General features: G+C 50.2%; 1 protein-coding gene across 1 annotated transcript in view; it reads right to left on the minus strand.

Moving 5' to 3' along the window:
* The window catches only part of LOC100581416 (dynein heavy chain 2, axonemal), a 58,540-nt gene that overhangs the window by 23,906 nt on the left and 12,937 nt on the right, over nt 1–21,697 (minus strand). Inside the window, exons 16-34 of the mRNA XM_030799798.1 lie at nt 18,451–18,603; nt 18,177–18,268; nt 17,665–17,863; nt 17,315–17,539; nt 16,123–16,227; nt 13,774–13,962; nt 13,159–13,244; nt 12,890–13,020; nt 12,591–12,740; nt 12,096–12,263; nt 11,702–11,862; nt 11,193–11,332; nt 9,003–9,135; nt 8,638–8,777; nt 6,212–6,422; nt 5,605–5,721; nt 5,273–5,414; nt 3,019–3,188; nt 2,756–2,872 (exon numbers count right to left, since the gene is read on the minus strand). Of these exons, the coding sequence (XP_030655658.1) occupies nt 2,756–2,872; nt 3,019–3,188; nt 5,273–5,414; nt 5,605–5,721; nt 6,212–6,422; nt 8,638–8,777; nt 9,003–9,135; nt 11,193–11,332; nt 11,702–11,862; nt 12,096–12,263; nt 12,591–12,740; nt 12,890–13,020; nt 13,159–13,244; nt 13,774–13,962; nt 16,123–16,227; nt 17,315–17,539; nt 17,665–17,863; nt 18,177–18,268; nt 18,451–18,603 (2,829 nt within the window). The remainder of the gene's footprint in view (nt 1–2,755; nt 2,873–3,018; nt 3,189–5,272; nt 5,415–5,604; nt 5,722–6,211; nt 6,423–8,637; nt 8,778–9,002; nt 9,136–11,192; nt 11,333–11,701; nt 11,863–12,095; nt 12,264–12,590; nt 12,741–12,889; nt 13,021–13,158; nt 13,245–13,773; nt 13,963–16,122; nt 16,228–17,314; nt 17,540–17,664; nt 17,864–18,176; nt 18,269–18,450; nt 18,604–21,697) is intronic.

The raw sequence follows: 21,697 nt of genomic DNA on the forward strand, positions 1-21,697 counted from the left end.
CCAAGGCAAGAGGGTCACTTGAGCCCAGGAGTTCAAGACCAGACTGGGTAACATGGTAAAACCCCGTCTCTACAAAAAACACAAAAAATTAGCCAGGAATGGTGGAGTGTGCCTGTAGGCCCAGCTACTCAGGAGGCTTGGGTGGGAGGATCACCAGAGCCCAGGAAGTCAAGGCTGCAAGGAGTCATGATTGCGCCACTGCATTCCAGTCTGGGCGACAGGGTGAGATCATGTCTCAAAAAAAAAAAAAGAAAAGAAAAAGAAAGAAAGAAAGAAAAGAAAGAAGAAAAGGAAGGAAGGAAAGAAGGAAGGGAGGGAGGGAAGGAAGGAAGGAAAGGAAGGTACATTTGGGGGCATGGTGGCTCACACCTGTAATCCCAACAACTTGTGAGACTGAGATGGGAATCCAAGACCAAGACCAGCCTGGGCAACATAGCAAGACCCCATCTCTAAAAATAAACACATAAATGCTGCTTCTTCTTTTTTTTTTTTTTTTAAGGTGCATTTGGCTCGTAAACTTAACAGCCTTTGTCCACAAAAAAGGAGAAATGTTTGTTCCCTATCTGCTTTCTGTTATCACTTAGGGGTTCTCAAGTGTGGGTGTGGACCCTCCACCAAAAGACCTAACACTGGGTGCGCTATAAATGCTTGTTTGATGAATGACATTGTTGGCAGTGCACCACAGAGGTCCCATTTTTCACATATGTAAGGAACCACTTCTAATTATTTAGCCCAGGATATGATTCATCTAGGTGAAAACCCTTTCCAAACAGATCGCCACACCTGTGATTCTTCACTCTTGGGAAAAGAGAGAGTAAAAGAGCAAAGTTTTGTGAGAGGTTGGGAGGTGGCAGTGGTAGCAGGGATGGAGCCGTGGAGGAGCAGGTGCAGAGAGAAACCCTGTTCACCCGACCTGGGTGAGTTCCCCACACAGAAGAGGCCTCGCGGGCAGCTTAACTTTTGACAGTAAAGATGCCTACAGCAGGAAAAAACGGGGATGAGCCATGGGCAGAGTGGCATGAAGTCAGGAAACCCGGGATCTAGCCCAGCTCTGACGGTGATGAGCCAGTGAGCCCTTGATCTCCCTGGCCTCAGGCTCCTCATCTGATCTGTGGAGGTCGAACCTGAATGTTTTCCAAAGTTGGTTTTAGGTAAAACAGTTTGAAATTGTATGGCCAGCTTCAATTTTATAAATATTTTAAATTTCTATATGAAGATAGCACCAACAAAGTTACAAGGCAAGCAAAGATCCAAAGATTGGAAACAGTGTCTCCCTCAAATGGGGAACAGTTAAATAAATGATGGTGTCCCTGTAGCTACCCACTGGAATATCATGCAGTGGTAAAAAGAAAGCAGAGGCTCTTTACATACTGATAAGGAACAATCTTCGACTCACAGGTAAATAAGATAGTAAGGTGCAGGCTGGGGGCAGTGGCTCATGCCTGTAATCCCAGCACTTTTGAGAGGCTGAGGCCAGCAGATCACCTGAGGTCAGGAGTTTGAGACCAGCCTGGCCAACATGGCAAAACCCCGTCTCTACTAAAAATACAAAAATCAGCCAGGCGTGGTGGTGGGCACCTGTAGTCCCAGCTACTTGGGAGGCTGAGGCAGGAGAATCGCTTGAACCCAGGAGGCGGAGGTTGCAGTGGGCTGAGATTGCACCACTGCACTCCAGCCTGGGTGACAGTAATATCGGCTGCTTTCAGAGAGGAAAGCTGGTGGCTAGAGAACAGAAGGTGGGCGAGGGAGACTTCTTATTGGATACCCCTTTGTACCTTTCACACTTCAAACCATGTAACTGTATTACCTTGGGGATAGAGTAGTATTACCTATTAAATCAATCATTTAAAAAATCAAATGATAAACTGGAAGAATTTTGAATTTTTTTGATAATGGCACTTGCCCATCATTCTGCCTGGTTCAGGAGTCACTCATGCATGCATCTTGTTTTTTGTTTTTTGTTTTTTTTTCTTTGAGACAGTCTCACTCTGTTGCCAGCCTGCAGTGCAGTGGCGTGAACTTGGCTCACTGCAACCTCCACCTCCCGGGTTCAAACGATTCTCATGCCTCAGCCTCCCAAGTAGCTGGGATTACAGGCGCCCGCCCCCATGCCTGGCTAATTTTTGTATTTTTAGTAGAGACGGGGTTTCACCATGTTGGCCAGGCTAGTCTTGAACTCGTGACCTCAGGTGATCCACCTACCTTGGCCTTCCAAAGTGCTGGGATTACAGGTGTGAGCCGTGGCGCCTGGCCTCATGCATGCATCTTGCAGGAGATTGCCTGGGTTGCCCAGACTCCTCACGGTAACTAACCCACTTGGCCTCTAGGAGAGCCCGTCCCCACACAACATATGCACAGACACCCTCACGTTGTTCTTGGTCCACAGAAGCGACACAGACACTCTTGACCCATCCCTCTGGCAAAGACCAATTTGCCACCCAGATTTCATCAGTTAATATCTCAGGCCCCATCTCCGAAGGGTGTGACAGAGATTGCCAGCTCCCAAGTCAATCTTTGGAAGGGCTCCTGGGTCGCAGTGCCTCTGAGCCTTTATAACCCTCTGCAATTGACTTAGCTTTCTGAGCCAGAGGCAGCCCAGTCTAAAAAGGGCACAGAGTGGGAAGGAGACAGGACTGGAATGGCACAGGACATGGGGAAGGGAGGTAGAATTAGATGGGGAAAAACAAATGCTTAATGAAGCAATCCAGAACTCTGGGAGAGGGACCTCCATGGAAAGGACAGGCGATCGGCTCACCTCCCGCAGCTTCTCCTGGGCCTCAGCGAGCGCGGCTTGCTTCTCCCGAAGCTGAGCCAAGGCAGCATTCATCCGGATCCGCTTGGGCTCCACCACCCGATACAGCCGCCCATACAGCTGCGGGGAGACAGGCTATGGGTGTCACCCGCCAACCCACCAACCCCCGCACCTCCAGGCATCCCCTCCTTCCACTTGGGTCTGTGCATCCACCCTCCCCCAGGCCTGCCCTCCCTACCGCCCCGCCCCAGCCCAGACGCCCTTACCTCCATGGCCCGCACCCACATGCAGAGGGACTTGGCAGCCAGGGAGACGCGGCCGATGATGTCAGGCTGGAAGTCAGGCTGGGCGCAGTAGGCCCCGATCTTCTTCAGAACCTTATCTGAGATATTGTCTTTATCAAAGTTGATCAGTGACTTGATGAAGTTCTGTTCCCCTGTGGGATGAAAATTAGGGGCCTTAGCCAGAGGCCTAATGCCATCCTCCTTGTCCAGCAGTTTCACCTCCACTACTCACGCATAGCCACATTTTTCCTGGGCTTAGTTCCTAAGGCCAAACCATCTGACCTGGCCCCTAGTTCCTCCCTCTGACTTGGCTCTGCCTCTAGGCACCTCTCAGCCCCCAAGGTCCTCGACAGTCTTCCCAACTCCTCTCTCACCACTTACCTTGAACACGCAGCCAAGCCACCCTACACTTCACTTTTTTTCTCTCTGCTTTGCACTTTCTTCTAGGGCAGGGATCACCAAACCAAGACTGGCAGGCTGTATTCTACTACGGGAACCCAGAGCAGAGTAAACCACAAGAATGGAACACAGAGTCCCGGTTCCCATTTTCTGATTCTTGTTCCCCTCTGGGGACCTGAGGGCATTCCTACCCTTGGAGGCAGCAATACATTCTTCTATCTTTTTTTTTTTTTTTTTTTTTTGAGATGGAGTCTCGCTCTATCGCTCAGGCTGGAGTGCAGTGGCGCGATCTCGGCTCACTGCAAGCTCCGCCTCCCAGATTCACACCATTCTGCCTCAGCCTCCTGAGTAGCTGGGACTACAGGCGCCTGCCACCACGCCTGGCTAATTTTTTTGTATTTTTTAGTAGAGACAGGGTTTCACCGTGTTAGCCAGGATGGTCTCGAACTCCTGACCTCGTGATTCACCCACCTCGGCCTCCCAAAGTACTGGGATTACAGGCATGAGCCACCACGCCCGGCCCATTCTTCTATCTTTAGGACAATTTTGTTTAATATACAGATGCTCCCAATAAGCCCATCAAACATTGAAAATATGGTAAATCAAAAATGCGTTTAATGCATCTAACCTACTGCATGTCATAATTTATCCCAGCCTAACTTAGACGTGCTCACAGCACTTACATTAAGCCTACAGTTGGGCAAAATCATTTAACACAAAGTCTGTTTTATAACAAAGTGTTGAATACCTCATGTAATGTATTGAACACTGTACTGACAGTGAAAAACAGAATGATTGTATGGGCACCATTGTAAAGACGAAAAATCTTCAGTCAAACCATTGTAAGCTGAATGTCAGTATTAAGATGAGCTGTTTTCTGTTACTTACAACCAAATAATCTTTTTTAAAATTTCATATTTAATAATTAAATTCTAAAAGCAATTGGAAATGTAGTTTTTTCTTTTTCTTTTTCTTTTTCTTTTTTTTTTTTTTTGAGACGGAGTCTCGCTCTGTCACCCAGGCTGGAGTGCAGTGGCGCAATCTCGGCTCACTGCAAGCTCCGCCTCCCGGGTTCACGCCATTCTCCTGCCTCAGCCTCTCCGAGTAGCTGGGACTACAGGCGCCCGCCACCACGCCCGGCTAATTTTTTGTATTTTTAGTAGAGACGGGGTTTCACCGTGGTCTCGATCTCCTAACCTCGTGATCCGCCTGCCTCGGCCTCCCAAAGTGCTGGGATTACAAGCGTGAGCCACCACGCCCGGCACCTCTTTTTCTCTTTTTAATGAAAAGAAACAGGTAACTGTAAAAAGTCAGAAAATACCAGTAACAACTAAATAATCTTTTTTTTTCTTTGGAGACAGGGTCTGGCTCTGTCGCCCAGGCTGGAGTGCAATGGCGCAATCTCGGCTCACTGCAGCCTCAGCCTTCCAGGTTTAAATGGTCCTCCTGCTTCAGCCTCCCAAGTAGCTGGGACTACAGGCATGCAGCATCACGCCCAGCTAATTTTTGTATTTTTTTTGTAGAGATGGGTTTTCGTCATGTTGACTAGGCTGGTCTCAAACTCCTGGGCTCAAGTGATCTGCCCACCTTGCCCTCCCAAAGCTTGGGATTACAGGCATGAGCCACCACACTCGACCCACAACCAAAGAACCTTAACTGATATTCATGCGGTCTCTTTTCTACTAGGCTCTATGCTCTCCCTTCTACTAGGCCCTGTGCTCTTGAGGGTAAGAACAATGCCTCATCCATCCCTGTCTTTCTGAGTGTCTGCTGCACAGCTGACGATCAATAAACACTGGGTGAGCGGAAGTCATTTATTTCATGGTCTCTAGCTTACCTAGCTGCCTCTTGGCCTCTGCCCATGTGGGCTCGTTGCCTCGAAGAATCATAACTGCCTGCATCACTATCTCCACTTGGGCTGGGGGCCGTCCATAAGACTTGATCTCTCCTATATCCTTCTTGTTCAGAGACTCCAGGGCCTGGGGGAAAAAGGGATAAAGTGAGGGAGCAACTCAACGGGTAAGACAGGACCTTATGGAGATGGAACCTAGCTGAGGTGCCACCTCTTCTTCCCACTTCCCCAGAGTCTTTGAGGACAAAGAAGACTGGCCCATTCCCTTCCCCGGGGCCTCGCGCTCCGGCTCCCATCCTTGCACCCGCCCCTGGTACCCGCATGGCCTCTTCCAGGGCGGGCAGTGCCTCTTCTAGGTCTTTCTGGGCATTGTCAGCCAGTGCCTGACACTTGATTTCCTCAACTGCAATCTTTTCACTGTTGGCTGTTACGGCCTAGGGATGAAAAAAGGACAAGGGTTTTTTGTCTTTGCCTTGGGCAAAGGTGGGAGTGACGGTGTTGGTGGAAAAGATGAAAGAGAAAGCTAAAGAATTTTTTTTTTTTTTTGAGATGGAGTCTAGCTCTTTTGCCCAGGCTGGAGTGCAGTGGTGCAATCTCAGCTCACTGCAACCTCCACCCCCAGGGTTTAAAGTGATTCTCCCACCTCAGCCTCCCGAGTAGCTGGGACTACAGGCGCCTGCCACCACGCCCAGCTAATCTTTGTATTTTTAGTAGAGACGGGGTTTCACCATGTTGGCCAAGTTGGTCTTGAACTGCTGACCTCAGGTGATCCTCCTGCCTCGGCCTCCCAAAGTGCTGGGATTACAGGCGTGAGCCACTGCACCCAGTCGCTAAAGAAAATTTAAGAAGGGGAACGTGGGTTCCCTGACGCAGTAGCCGGCACTGGTGGGAGTGGGGCACGGGGGGTGGGCGTGGGCCCTCGACCTTCTGCTGCTCATCTGCCTCCCGCTTCTGCTGCACAATGATGACCAGGTACTCCTCACACTGCTTCTGGAACTCAGCCACCTTCTTCTTGGCATCCTCCAGCTCCAATGACATCACTTGCACCTTTTCCCTAGTTTCGTCGATCTTGAACAAGCCTGTCCGCAGTTTATTGGCTTGGTCCAGCAGCTCCTGCCGTTTTTCTCCCAGCAACCTGGGGGAGAGAATAGGACAGGGTGTGGAGAGGTGGGGCTTCCAGCAAGTGGGGTGTCCTGTAAGGTCCACCTTCCCCGTGTGTCTCGAGTCTACCTTCCTTTCTGTCCACCAACACTACCACCACCATCTTGGTTGGGATTCTATCATTTCCTGCCTGGGTCATTGCCAACAGCTTCCCAAGGGCTCTTCTTGATTTCAGGCTCTCATTCCTCTGGTTTATTCTACACACCACTACCGGAATCAGCTTGTTAAACAGTCTCCATCACACCACCTCCCCTACATGAGAATCTTCCTCTGTTCCCCACTGTGGAACAGGCAGGTGGGCTGGCCCAGGGCAGGCAGCTGTCCCTCAGCTCCAGCCTGGTTTTTTTTTTACCTATGGGAATGTGGCCCAGTATTGCAACAATTTATTTCTGTCTCTCTCTTTCTTTTTTTGTAAAGATGGCATCTTGTTATTTTGCCCAGGCTGGTCTCAAACTCCTGACCTCAAGTAATCCTCCCACCTCAGCCTCCCAACATGCTGGGATTACAGGCATGAGCCACTGCACCTGCCCCACAATTTCTGATTTTTTTTTTTTTTTTTTTTGAGACGGAGTCTCACTCTGTCACCCAGGCTGGAGTGCAATGATGCAATCTCAGCTCACTGCAACCTCCACCTCCTGGGTTCAAATGATTCTCCCACCTCAGCCACCCGCCATTATGCCTGGCTAATTTTTGTATTTTTGTAGAGACAGGGTTTCACCATGTTGGCTAGGCTGTTCTTGAACTCCTGACCTCAAGTGATCCGCCCACCTCAGCCTCCCAAAATGCTGGGATTACAGGCGTGAGCCACTGCGCCCAGCCTTATTTGTATCTTTTAAAATATCCTTTGCAATAAATCAGCAATAGTAGGTGAAGTGTTTCCTGAGTTTTGTGAGCCACTCTAGCAAATTAACTGAACCTGACAAGGGGGTGGTGGGAACCCTCGATTTATAACTGGCCAGGCAGAAACACAGGTAAAACACTGGGCTTTCGGTTAGCATCTGAAGCGGGGGGTGTATTGTAGGACTGAGCCCTCCACCTGTGTGATCTGACTCTAACTCCAGGTAGATCGTTTCAGAATTGAGTTATATTATAGGACACCCAGCCAGTGTCCCCTGGAGAACTGCTTGGGTGGGGAAAATCCCCGCCACATCTGGTGTCAGAAGTGAAGTACAGCCAGCCTTCCGTATCCACATCCATGGATTCAACCAACAGAGGATCAAAAATATTTGAAAAAAGTCTGGGCACGGTGGCTCATGCCTGTAATCCCAGCATTTTGGGAGGCCAAGGCCGGTAGATCACCTGAGGTCAGGAGTTCAAGAACAGCCTGGCCAACATGGTGAAACCGTGTCTCTACTAAAAATACAAAAAAAAAAAAAAAGTAGCTGGGCATGGTGGTGCGTGCCTGTAATCCCAGCTACTAGGGAGGCTGAGGCAGGAGAATCACTTGAAGCCAGGAGGCAGAGGTTGCAGTGAGCCAAGACTGCGCCACTGCACTCCAGCCTGGGCAACAGTGCGAGACTCCATCTAAAAAAAAAAAAAAAAAAAAATCGCAAAAAAAGTTGCATCTGCACTGAACATGTACAGACTTTTTCTTCTTGTCATTATTCCCTAAACAATACAGTATAATGACTATTTACATTGTATTAGGTATTATAAGTAATCTAGAGAGGATTCAAAGTATATGGGAGGAACATGCATAAGTTACACGCAAATACACCATTCTATATCAGGGACTGGAGCATCTGTGGATTTTGGTATCCGTGGGAGGTCCTGGAACCAATTCTGCATGGATACTGAGGGACTGTCTTGTGTTGAGTGAGAGAGTAGGGAAAACACTTTGATTTTTTCTATCTCATACAGGTAGAAAGTCTAGAAGACATTAAAGGCAGACAGGAAAGGACTGGGTATATTATGGCAATGTTCCAGTGATATTATGGTCAGAAAAAGACAGAGAAACTTCATGCCAGAAAATAAGGGCCAAGAGGGTGTGGAGGGGGGCTGAGGGGAACATAGCCAGAAGGCTCTGGAGACAGCCCCTCCCACGGGAAGCCCCAACTCCCTCTTCCCAACTTCCTGGGCAGAACTGTGGCCTTTGCGTCTCTGCCCTTGCACATCAACATCATTTCACCCATCGCCCTCCGAAGACACCAGCCTCCCTGGCCCTGCACATCCCCTGCCCCGCTTCATACTTCTTATATCCAGACACGAGTTCCAGGTAGTTGGTGGGTGTGACGTAGTTGTGTCTCCGCAGTTCCAACAGCATCTTCTGGGAATACTGAGCTACTGACCAGTGCATAGTGACGAAGATCTGGGCCACCTTCCTGTGGATCTGAGGCCAGTGACACAGGTTGAAAAGGCGGATGGAAGCAGAAGTGGGAGAGAGGCCAGGAGTGCGATGAGAGGCGGGGAGGAGAGAGGCGGGGGTGCAATGAGAGGCGGGGAGCAGGGAGGCCGGGGTGCGATGAGAGGCGGGGAGGAGAGAGGCCGGGGGTGCGATGAGAGGCGGGGAGGAGGGAGGCGGGGGTGCGATGAGAGGCGGGGAGGAGGGGCTCACATTCTCCTGAGTTCCCAGGTCTACTCCTATGAGGTACTTCTCAGCCACCTCGAGCAGGGCCTCTTGGGGCCACTCTGAGAACCAGTTGATGGTTGTGCAGTTCACCAAGGCTGGGTACTGGCGGATCCAGTTCCTGGGAAGGGGTTTGGAGAGGCTGTAAATTCCGCGCACAGACACAGCCTGCAGGTACTGGCTTCCCCACACGCATCCACTCACTTTCTAGGAACCTAAAATGCCCCATCCCCTTGCTCCTGTATCTCCTTGTCCAAATTCTGTTCCTTCAGAGCTAGTTCAGCAGAGCATTTAGAAACAGGTTCTGGCGTCAGAAAAACCTGGTTCTACACTTTCAAGGTGTGGATCTCCAGCAAGGATCTAAGCTCTTTGAATGCCAGTTTCCTCATCTCTAAAATGGGAATAATAATACAGGCTGACTAGGGCGGTTGGGGGATTCAATGAGGTGTCACACGTGAAAAGCTCAGCGTAGCACCTGGCTGTGGTAAGTACACCGTATATCACAAACATTAAAAACAAAATGGTAGGCCGGGCACTGGGGCTTGTGCCTGTAATCCCAGCACTTTGAGAGGCCAAGACGGGTGGATTCCTTGAGCCCAGGTGTTCGAAACCATCCTAGGCAACATGGCGAAACCCCATCTCTACAAAAAGTACGCAAATTAGCTGGTCATGGTGGCATGTGCTTGTAGTCTCAGCTACCATAGAGGCTGAGGCAGGAGGATCACTTGAGCCTGGGAGATGGAGGTTGCAGTGAGCCAACGTGGCACCACTGCACTCCAGCCTGGGCAACAGAGCAAGACTCTGTCTCAAAAAAAAATTTTTTTAAGGTAATCCAAATTGCTTCCCTGCACAAGTTCTCTGCCCTCTTCCTAGTTTCTGATGCCCTTAAAAATCTAGTCATATCAAGAAAATGTGGTATAGACATACAAGATAATATTATTCAGCCTTAAAAAAAGAAGGAAATCCTGACACATGCTACAACATGGATGAACCTTGAGGACACTACGCTAAGTGAAATAAGCAAGTCACAGATAGACAAATGGTAGCTGGGCGCGGTGGCTCACGCCTGTAATCCCAGCACTTTGGGAGGCCAAGGCGGGTGGATCACTTGAGGTCAGGAGTTTGAGATCAGCCAGACCAACATGGTGAAACCCTGTCTCTACTAAAAGTACAAAAATTAGCCGGACATGGTGGCGAGCACCTGTAATCCTAGCTACTGGGAGACTAAGGCACGAGGATCACTTGAACCTGGGAGGTGGAGGCTGCAGTGAGCCGAGATCACAGCACTGCACTCCAGCCTGGGCAACAGAGCAAGACTCCGTCTCAAACAAAAAAAGAAACAAAGACAAGTGCTGCATGGTTCCACCTATGTGAGGCATCTGATGTCAGACTCAAGAGACAGCAGCTGGGGAGGGAATGGGGAGCAGTGGTTTCATGGGTATGGAGTGCGACCTCGGGAGCATGAGAAAGCTCTGGAGCTGTTACACAACAGTGTGAGTGTACTTCACACGACTGAGCACTGCACTCAGAAACGATTAAGATGATACATTTTGTGTGTGTGTGTGTGTGTGTGTGTGTGTGTGTGTGTGTGTGTGTGTTTTGAGACAGAGTCTCGCTCTGTCGCCCAGGCTGCTGTGTAGTGACGAGATCTCGGCTCACTGCAACCTCTGTCTCCTGGGTTCAAGCGATTCTTCTGCCTCAGCCTCCTGAGTAGCTGGGACTATAGGCGCCCCTGCCACCACGCCCTGCTAATTTTTTGTATTTTTAGTAGAGATGGGGTTTCACCATGTTAGCCAGGATGGTCTCGGTCTCCCGACATCATGATCCACCCTCCTTGGCCTCCCAAAGTGTTGGGATTACAGGCGTGAGCCACTGTGCCCAGCCTGTGTGTGTGTGTGTTCAACCACAATTAGATTTACAATGACAAAACAAAACCAAAAAGCCACCCACCAAAACAAGCAAACAAAACCTAGTTATGCCAAAAGAGGATGGATGACTCCCATGTCCACCAAAGGAACTTCCTGAAATCGGGCACAGCCTAAGGAAAGGAGATGGGCGAGGCGCGCAGAGGAGCCTGCTGTTACTCCTGACACTGATTTCCAGAAGGCACAGGAGGCCACAGCAGGGTGAGGGAGCACACAGAAGGGGCTGAGAGAAGAAGGATGTCACAGAAGTCACCTGAAGGGATCCCCCACGGGGCTGAGGCAGAGCACGATGTGCAGGTTGTTTCGCACGCGTTCGATGAGGTAGGTGAAGAGGCTGTCCGATGACTCAGGCACCTGCTCCGCCCGGGCCTGGTCTATGATATGAGACTGGATCTGGACAGAAGCCACCCAGGGTCAGAGGGCTGGCGTGTCCATGGCAGAATCAGCGGGGGCAGCAGGTCAGGCAGGGCTGACGAAGTGTTTCCCAGGCTGGACTCGAACTCCTGGCCTCAAACCATCCTCCCGCTTCAGCAACCCCCACCCCCGAGTAGCTGGAACTACAGGCTCAAGCCACTGTGCCTGGCTCTGAAGCGTGGGTTTTAAAGCAGCTCTGCCCAGGGTCCCTGGAGGGGATCTTCCACCTTACAGGGCTAAGGTGGGCAGTGGGGGTGCTCCAGTGGCACATCTGGGAGGTGTGGTCCTTCTGGTGTCAGCTAGGCAGGCCAAAGAACCGACTGGTCAAGGGTGTGGAGGGAATCCTACCTCTTCGAATTCATCAGGCTTGTAGAGATTGGGCACCTCGCCTGAGCTAAGGATGTTGTTGATGTCCTCTAGGAAGGACTCATCAGCTATTTGGGTGTCCACAAAAAGGAAGGACGTGGTCTTGAGCTCCACCCCAGCCTGGCGATACAGACGCTTGATATCTGGCCGAGGGAGGGAAGGAGGACAAACTCACTGCAGATTCCCCATCCTGGGCTTGATTCCTTTTCTGAGATTTAGGAACCCTCCCTGCCCTGCAGCATACACACAACACCATCCTACACCCAACACAGGCCAGGTACGTCTGCCCATCTGGCTGCCATCTCTCCTCTCTTGTCATTGCAGGAATGCACGCATCTGATCTTTCATTCCTAGCGTTTCAGAAACCCAGCCGTACCGTCTCGGAACTCCTGCTTCCGATAATGTTTGGTGACCTCGATCTGGAAGGTGGTGTAGTCGCAGATGGATGAAGCCAGGCGGGCCAGACTCTGGCGTCCGCTGCCCCCGATGCCCACCAGGAGCATGTTGCCCCGAGGCTGTCCAATGACCCGCACGATCCGTGTGACTGGGGGTGGGGTGGGTGTGAGGGTAATAAGTTGGCTGAGCAAACTCAGGGGACCTCCAGGCCCTAGGCTAGGGATTGGGGCCCCTGAAACTGAAGCAGAGGAACCAAGAGGTATGAGAAGAAGTTGGTGCCCAAGGCCCAGGAGGCAATTCAACTTTTAACCTCCACCTTCTCTGTTAAACACACACTGCCACAGGGCATCTGGGGCCAGGAAGAAAGGCAGCTTCCAGAACTTGATTTGGGAGACCTGGGAAGGGACACCTATTTCCTTAGACATACCCCATCACTGAGATGATGGGGAAGGGGAGGGGTGTGGCAGGCACTCACTGTGTTCAATAGCCTCTCGGAAGAGCACTAGCTGCATGGGCACGACAGAGGGTGACAGGTTATACTCATTTAGAGCCGTCTCCATGACTGTCTTCAGCACTGTCAGATCTGTGAGGTCTTCATACACCTTGGGCTCCTTCAGGAAATCCCCTGGGCCATGGGAAGAGGGGATCAGAGTCACAAATGCCTGGTTTGCCTCCCCCTGCAGGGCTTCACACTTCAGACTCCATGCCCTGACTCCTTCTAGCCCCGAAGTCCTAAGAGTGTCAAGCCCAAGGTCGTCACAGCTCCCAGCTCACCAAAGATAGGAGGACGCTTGCTGGGACAGAGATGATGAAACGTGAGGTCAAAGAAGGAGCCGAGCTTGTCGCTTATGATGCCCATGAAGGCTTCTGTGTCTGCCGCATCAACCAGCCGGTCAGAGAAGACTCTGTGGGCAGGGAACTGGGGTGAGATCTGGGAATAAAGAGGAGAATGGCCTGGGGAAGGCAGCGTCAGGCCGGGAGCGAAGTGGGGGTGGGAGCAAGGCTGAGGAAGCCTGTGTCTGGCCAGGGCACATGCATGTCACCTGAAACATTCATGGATCCAGAGCCGTGTGATGCTGGACTTGGTATCATGGAAGTCCTTGTTGGCTCTAAGCATGCCCTGGAACACCTGGGAAGAGGACTGACTGTTGGGACCAGGGAGCAAAAGGATTCCCTCCAGAAGTGTTTTGTTTGTTTGTTTGTTTTTTTGAGACAGAGTCTCACTCTATCTCTAAGGCTGGACTGCAGTGGTGCAATCTCAGCTCACTGCAACCTCTGCCTCCCGGGTTCAAGCAATTCTCCTGCCTTAGCTTCCCATGTAGCTGGGATTACAGGCACACGCCACCATGCCCAGCTAATTTTTTTTTTTTTTTTTGTATTTTTAATAGAGACAGGATTTCACCATGTTGGCCAGGCTGGTCTTGAACTCGTAACCTCAGGTGTTCTGCCTGCGTTGGCCTCCCAAGGTGCTGGAATTATAGGTGTGAGCCACTGCGCTTGGCCCAGAAGTTTTAAAGGTAAGGCCAGGGAATGTGGCACTTCGGCATGGGGGTGACTTTTGGTTGCGCGTGCTAGTGAGTGATAAGGCTTAGTTTGAGAAGAGAAAGCCTCCGCGAGGCTGGGCCAAGCAGAAGGGGCAAGGTCAGGCCGAGAGTCACCTTGGAGATGTCTCGAAGGTTGAAGAGGTAATGGATCTTGGTGGGCGTGGGCAGGAAGCGCTGTACCACGGTGTTGTACACGTCCAGGGTGGCCTCTGTCACCACGTTCCCAATGGGCTTCACCTCTTCCTCAAAGTCCTGAAGCTTCTGATTGATCATGGTGCCGAATATGCGGATGATCTGGGACTCCTAGAAGTAGACCCTGGCTCACTCTCTAGGGCTCCTGGCCTTCTAGCCAGAGGGGAAGCCAATAAAGAGCTTGGCTCATGGGCACAATTTAAGGGGGCATCAAAAAAAAATCCTAGGGCCAGGCACGATGGCTCATGCCTGTAATCCCAGCACTTTGGGAGGCCGAGGCGGGCGGATCACTTGAGGTCGGGAGTTCGAGACCAGCCTGACCACCATGGAGAAACCCTGTCTCCACTAAAAAATATAAAATTAGCTGGGCGTGGTGGCACATGCCTCTAATCCCAGCTACTCGGGACGCTGAGGCAGGAGAATCACCTGAACCCGGGAGGCGGAGGTTGTGGTGAGCCAAGATCGTGCCATTGCACTCCAACCTGGGCAATGAGTGAAATTCCATCTCAAAAAAAAAAAATCCTAAACTCAGAAATAAGACAACCGATAAATGCTATTTTAACACTATATATATACATATAGTGTTATATATATTATATATACTATATATTTATACATATTTATATTTATTTATTTATTTATATATACTGCAACTTCCACCTCATGAGTTCAAGCAATTCTCTGCCTGGTCCTCCCAAGTAGCTGGGATTACAGGTGCCTACCACCACGCCTGGCTAATTTTTTGTATTTTTAGTAGAGACAGGGTTTCTCCATGGTGGTCAGGCGGATCTCGAACTCCCTACCTCAGGTGATTCGCCTGCTTTGGCCTCCCAAAATGCTGGGATTACAGGCGTGAGCCACTGCGCCCGGCCTTAACACTATACATATATATATATATATATATATATATATATTTATATATATATATATATATATAAAATTTGTTTTTCAGACAGGGTCTCATCTGTTGCCCAAGCTGGTGTCCAATGGTGCGATCATGGTTCACTGCAGCCTTGACCTCCTGGGCTCAAGCAATCCTCCCACCTCAGCCTCTCAAATAGCTGGACCACAGGTGTGCACCACCACACCCGGCTAACTTTTGTATTTTTTTATAGAGACAGGGTTTCCCCATGTTGCTCAGGCTGATATCAAACTCCTGGGCTAGAGTGATCTGCCTGCCTCAGGCTCCTAAAGTACTGGGATTACAGCTGGGAGCCACCGTGCCTGGCCAACACAGTATTTACAAACAAAAATGAATGCAAAATATTCATCATTAACAAACACAAACATTTTAAATAAAGACCAGATGGGGATTACTGATTTCTCCTTTCCCCTTAGGCTCCAATATGGCTCAGCACTGCACTCTACTGATTTTGTATTTATTCAAAATGGTGGTATTTTGCTCATCATAAATTGTTGGCATTAATTTTAATTTTAAAAAATATTGCGTTACTACAGACTCACCAGTACTAGTGGCCAAGCCTCAATACCCTCCCTGTTCCCCTGGGATCCCTTGGCCCCACATACTTCTCCAGTTCTCCTTCCCACTCCATACGATCAATAGAATGTCACAGACAGGAAAAAAAAAATGTGAGGCCAAGTGTGCTGGGAGGCTGAGGTGGGCGGATCTCTTGAGTCCAGGAGTTTGAGACCAGACTGGGCAACATGATGAAACTCTGTCTCTACTGAAAATACAAGAATTAGCTGGGCATGGTGGTGGGCGCCTGTAGTCCCAGCTACTCTAGAGGCTGAGGCAGGAGAATCACTTGAACCCGGGAAGTGGAGGTTGCAGTGAGCTGAGATCATGCCACTGCATTCCGGCCTGGGCAACAGAGTGAGACCCTGTCTCAAAAAAAAAAAAATAAAAATAAAAAAGGAAGTATTAACATGTTATTTCTCCTGGTTACAGGGTCTTTTGGATGCCCCCTTAAATTCTGCACTGAGACGGGTGACTCGCTGGCCTGGCTCTAATCCTGACACTGCCGTGGGCTTTGTAGGATCTACCTTCCTTAGTACTTGGGCTTCACTGTGTTCTCTGCCCATTGGGACTACAAGGCTTCCTTGTCCACAGCCAGGAAGGTACGCTTCCATCCCGTAGCTCTCCTAGCTCAGAAGCCAGCACAGGCCCGGCCCTACGGATCGTCCCAGCTTCCTGTGTGGAGCTCTGCTTGAGGTGCCTTAGCCCCCTGGGATCTGGCCCCTGCTTCTCTGAGACAGACACGTTTCACCTCCTACCCTCCCCTCGTCCTGCAGCCCCCATGAGGTCCTCACTGTGGGGAAGGTCATGTTGATAATGTTGAAGCGACTCTGTAGCCTTGGGGAGATGACAGTCCGTCCACCCCCAGGGGGGCCCATGGCAGCCATCAGGAACATTTCCTAGAGAGCAGTGACAAGGAGGACAGAGAGGCAGGAGGGGAGAGGGCAAGAGAGGTGCTGACACAGGCCGGGTAAAAAGGAGTGGGAGGAAAACAGTGCGAGGAGAGACAAAGGGGAAGAGGAACCAGGACGCAGCGGGTTGAGAGGATCATGGAGCGGCAGGGCAGGGGGAGGCGAAGAGAAGGAAGGGACATGGGAAACTTATTTTAGAACCAGGAATGCATTTGTCTGTATTTCATCCTTATAATCCATGTACCCAAATGAGAAAATACAGGTAAGTAAAAAAAAACTTGTGTCTTCTAGACTTTCTATTTTTCTTCTTTTAAAATTGTACATATCTATACACATGTGTGTATGTTCTCTCTCAAACACACATGAATATATCACTAGCCAAGTTTTTGGCCCTGAGTGCCAGATATACACACAAACAACCCCAGGAGCCAGGCCGCGATGGCCGCTGATTAAAGAGAAGCAGCAGGGGGCGTGGCTCAGGCCTGTAATGCCAACACTTTGGGAGGACAAGGTGGGAGGATCTCTTGAGCCCAGGAGTTCAAAACCAGCCTGGGCAACATATGGAGACCTTGTATCCACTAAAAATCATAAAATTAACCTGGCACTCCAGCCTTGGCAACACAGCAAGACACTGAAAGAAAGAAAGAAAGAAAGAAAGAAAGAAAGAAAGAAAGAAAGAAAGAAAAGAAAGAGAGGAAAGAAAGAAAGAAAGAGAGAAGAAAGAAAGAAAGAAAAAAGAGAGAAGAGAAAGAGAAAAGAAAGAAAAAAGAAGAAAGGAAAGAAAGGCAGAAAGAAGGGAAAGAAAGAAAAAAGAAAGAAAGAAAGAGAAAAAGAAAGAAAGAGAGAGAAAGAAAGAGCAAACAATATGCTCAGAATCCCACGAAGTAGCCAGGACTGAGGGAGGATGCCTGGCTCGTGAGTGGGGAGCTGAGGACTGCTGTCATGAAGAAGGACACTCCTGTGTGGGAAGGAATCCAGGATGATAGGACCATAGCCTGGGGCCCCAGTGGAGTGGGGACTGAGCCTATCCCAGAAGGGAGCAGAGGCCTGAAGAACAGACTCTCGGGAGGCTTACTCGAATGTACTTGATGGTCTGCTTCGCACGGTCATACCAGAAGCCATAGTCAATCCAGAGGCGGATCAGCTCCAGGGGTGGCTGGGACCCAAACATGTCCTTAGCCGGCATATTTAGGTCATCCATAAAGGTGATCATGCTTTTGCCCCCGAATGGCACGTAGACACCCTTGGTTCGCTTCTCAACCCTGCTCTCAATGATGCTCTGCACGTTATTGGATGTGGTCTGGTGAAAAGGTACCGAATGAATGTGTGGGTCCCCTGAGAGAAATACGGGCTTAGAGAGGAGGGCCAGGCAGGCACTTGGATCCCAGGGGAGCTAGCAGCCTGGCCCCTGGATCCCCAACACACCTGTGCGGACATGTTGACAATGAGCACCGACCACTGGCTGGAGGGCAGGGACTGCAGAACGCTCTGGGCGATGGAGGTCTTCCCAGTCCCCATGGGACCCACCAGCAGAACAGGATTCTGGTTGGCCACCAAGGTGCTGACCAGGTAGTTGTAGCGAACAGTGTCTACGGTGGGCACCATGATCTTATAGAAGGGGGAGCTAGGGAAGAGCAGGGGCCGGCTCTCAAGAACCAGCCGCCCACTCCTTTCCAACTCTCACTTCCTTTCCCTCCACGTCACCACTGTCTCATCACCACCATGCCCTCCTGTGGGGCCTGGGGATCACGCGCTCCCCTCAAAGACCCTGTCCCAAGCACTCTAGGTCCCGCTTCCTGTCCTTAAGAGGCAGCTCTTCTCTGGGACCTGCCTTCTCCTTCCTATCACTCATTTTTGCTTCTAGGCCCCATCACTCTTGCCACGTCCCCCACCTACCACTGCCCCATGCCCTCCTCACACCCAGGCCCAGCTCTCACTTTGGAGGGTAGCGCCAACTCTTAGGGAGCTTGTCCTCAAATGATGTCCAACTCCGTATTTTGGGGTCCACAAAATACTCGTATACGGTGTCCTAAGGAGGGCATGTAGGTCAGGTTACCAAAGCCTTCCTTGAGCCTTCTCCAGCCCAGAGAACGGGCCCCAGACCACCGGGTGGAAGAAAGAGAGAGGGAAACCCAAGCACAGCCTGAGATGGGGGATGCCCAGGGGGTCTGGAAAAACAGGGCAAACAGGACAGCTGGGTGTGCGCCCAACCTTATTGGGAAAGGAGCCCTCGATCTCTCGGAGGTAGCTGTCGATCCTCTTGCGGCCCTCCTCATCCACAGAGGCACACACAGACCAGATCATGCTGAACACAAATGTCATCTCTACCATGGTGACATAGTTCTCGCCGTCAGCTGGGTTCACCTGGATGGAGAACAAGAAGAGGAAATAACCCACCTGTAAGAGACCAGGGGTCCATCTGGCAGACTCGTGACACCAGAGTGTGGAAAGCCTGGGTCTTCCTCCTTTCCTGGCTCTATTAGGAAAATCGCACAGTTTTCCAAATGTGGATGTTTATCTACAACCTGCTGAAAGACTGAGACAAACTTGAAATTTCTTATAGCTCAGCAGTTGCCCTGAGCTTCCTCACTGCTAATTCATGAAGACGCAGCCATCATCTGGCCACAACAGGCCTGCCCTGGAAAAGCACCCATGGGTCTCAGCAGACAGGTCCCAGAACATTCATAGTGACTTGTTTGTAATTGCAGAACACTGGAGATGACCTAAATATTCACCAGTAGAGCAGTGGAAAAATAAAACGTAGTGTTCTATCATGGAATAGTATATAGCAGTTAAAGCAATGAAATGAATCTACATGTAGTAATACAGAACTCCAAATCATATTGTTAATTTAACGGACATGTTGCAGTATACAGCATGATATAGTTTTAAAAAAATGCCACATTTTCAGTCAGGCACAGTGGCTCATGCCTGTAATCCCAGCACTTAGGGAGGCAGAGCCGGGTGGATCACCTGAGGTTAGGAGTTCGAGACCAGCCTGGCCAACATGGTGAAACCCCATCTCTACTAAAAATACAAAAATTAGCCAGGTGTTGTGGCACCTGTTAATCCCAGCTACTCAGGAGGCTGAGGCAGGAGAACCACTTGAACCCGGGAGGTGGAGGTTGCAGTCAGCCGAGATGGCACCACTGCCCTCCAGCCCGGGCGACAAGAGCAAAACTCCATCTCCAAAAACAAAAAAGCAAACAAACAAAAAAACACATTTTCTATGGATACCCATGGGATTATATGTAAAGGTCTACCTTTAAAAAGACCTAGGCCAGACATGGTGGCTCATGCCTATAATCCCAGCACTTTGGGAAGCTGAGATGGGAGTATTGCTTGAGGCCAGGAGTTCAAGACCAGCCTGAACAATATAGTGAAACCTGTCTCAACCAAAAAAAAAAAAAAAAAAAAAAAGCCAGGCATGGTGGTGTGCATCTGTAACCTCAGCCAGTCAGGAGACTGAGGTGGGAGGATCACTTGAGCCCAGGATGTTGAGGCTGCAGCGAGCCCTGATCATGCCATTCCAGCCTTGGTAACAGAGCAAGACCCTATCTCTTAAAAAAAAAAAATTAAAAAAGAGGTCTGGAATGACATACACAAACATACCACAGTAGCTACTTGTGCGGAGTGAGGAGCAGATCAGGACTGGGAGGAGAGAGGGGAACAAAAAGGACTTTAGCTTTATATGAAAAATTATTATTTTCAGAAAGGGAACTTGATTCAACAATTATCTGTGTAATTAAAAATTAAAATGTAAAATGTGGCCTGGTGTGGTGGCTCATGCCTCTAGTCCCAGCACTTTGAGAGGCTGAGCAGGAGGATCACTTGAGTCCAGGAGTTTGAGACCAGCCTGGGCAACACAGTGAGACCCCATCTGTAGAAATAAGAAAAAATTAGCTGGGTGTGATGGCGCACGCCTGTGGTCCCAGCTACACAGGAGACAGGAGAATTGTTTGATCCCAGGAAGTTGAGGCTGCAGTGAGCTGAGATCACACCACAGCACTCAGCTTGGGCAACAGAGTGTGACCCTATCTCCAAAAATATAAAATGTAAAATGTACCAACTTAATAATGGAAAGAGCATATTTAGAGGCCGTGCTCTCAACCCCTTGCCCAGGGGGCACGTGACAGGTGTCTTTCTTCTGATTGGGCACATGGAGCACATTGGGCCATCCCACCTCTGTCGGGCCTCTTGGAGACCATAGACAGCAAACTCGGCATCCTTCAAACCATCCCTGGCCTACTATGCAAAGCAGACACAGGCCCGTGGTTGGAGAGCACTTGACGATGGGTTGTGAATTAAGATACCTAGGATCACGGATAATGTGATACACTTGGTGCGTCCAATTCAGAATACTGATCTTGGGTTTAGAGAGTAATCCTCAATCCTGGCCAGGCGCAGTGGCTCACGCCTGTAATCCCAGCACTTTGGGAGGCCGAGGTGGGTGGATCACCTGAGGTCAGGAGTTCAAGACCAGCTTGACCAACAAGGTGAAACCCCATCTCTACTAAAAGTACAAAAATTTAGCTGGGCGTGGTGGCAGGCACCTGTAGTCCCAGCTACTTGGGAGGCTGAGGCAGGAGAATTGCTTGAACCCGGGAGGCGGAGGTTGCGATGAGCTGAGATCGTGCCACTGCACTCCAGCCTGGGCAAAGGAGTGAGACTCCATCTCAAAAAAAAAAAGAGTAATCCTCAATCCTATAGGTGGGAAATTATGTTAAAAATCAATCGTCTGCCATTTTCAGTCCAGAATCCTTAGTCTGCGCTCCCGGCCTCTCTCAGCACACAACACATCTCACCATCCTCATGGTCCAGCCCTCTCCTCAGGGTCTCTGCCACGCCGAAGCGCATCTGCACAAAAACACCACCCACCACATCCGGCTACAGACCACCAGCTCGGCCTGCCCTGCCAGGCCTGACTCCTGTGTGTCTGCACTTCTGCAGAGGCCACTCTTGCCCTCTGCTCACCCAGGAAGCCTCCCTTACCCAGCCCATCCTTCTTGGCACCTGTGGGCCATTGATAACTTGTAACTGCCCTCTGCCCACACTGTACCAGGCAAGTCCATCTGCAGTTTTTTTTTGTTTTTTTTTTTTGAGACAGAGTTTTGCTCTGTCTTGCCTAGGCTGGAGTGCAGTGGCACAATCTTGGCTCACTGCAGCCTCTGCCTCCTGGGTTCAAGCGATTGTCCTGTCTCAGCCTCCCAAGTAGCTGGGACTACAGGCACGTGCCACCACACCCGGCTAATTTTGTATTTTTAGTAGAGACGGGGTTTCACCATGTTGGCCAGGCTGGTCTCGAACTCCTGACCTCAGGTGATCCACCCACCTCGGCCTCCCAAAGTGCTGGGATTACAGGCGTGAGCCACCGTGCCCAGCCCCATCTACATATTTTTAATTTACATTAACTGTACCAGGAATGACATATGTTCCTATAGATCTTAATTGTTGTTGA

This window comes from Nomascus leucogenys, chromosome 19, assembly GCF_006542625.1.
Source record: "Nomascus leucogenys isolate Asia chromosome 19, Asia_NLE_v1, whole genome shotgun sequence".
Classification (NCBI taxonomy): domain Eukaryota; kingdom Metazoa; phylum Chordata; class Mammalia; order Primates; family Hylobatidae; genus Nomascus; species Nomascus leucogenys.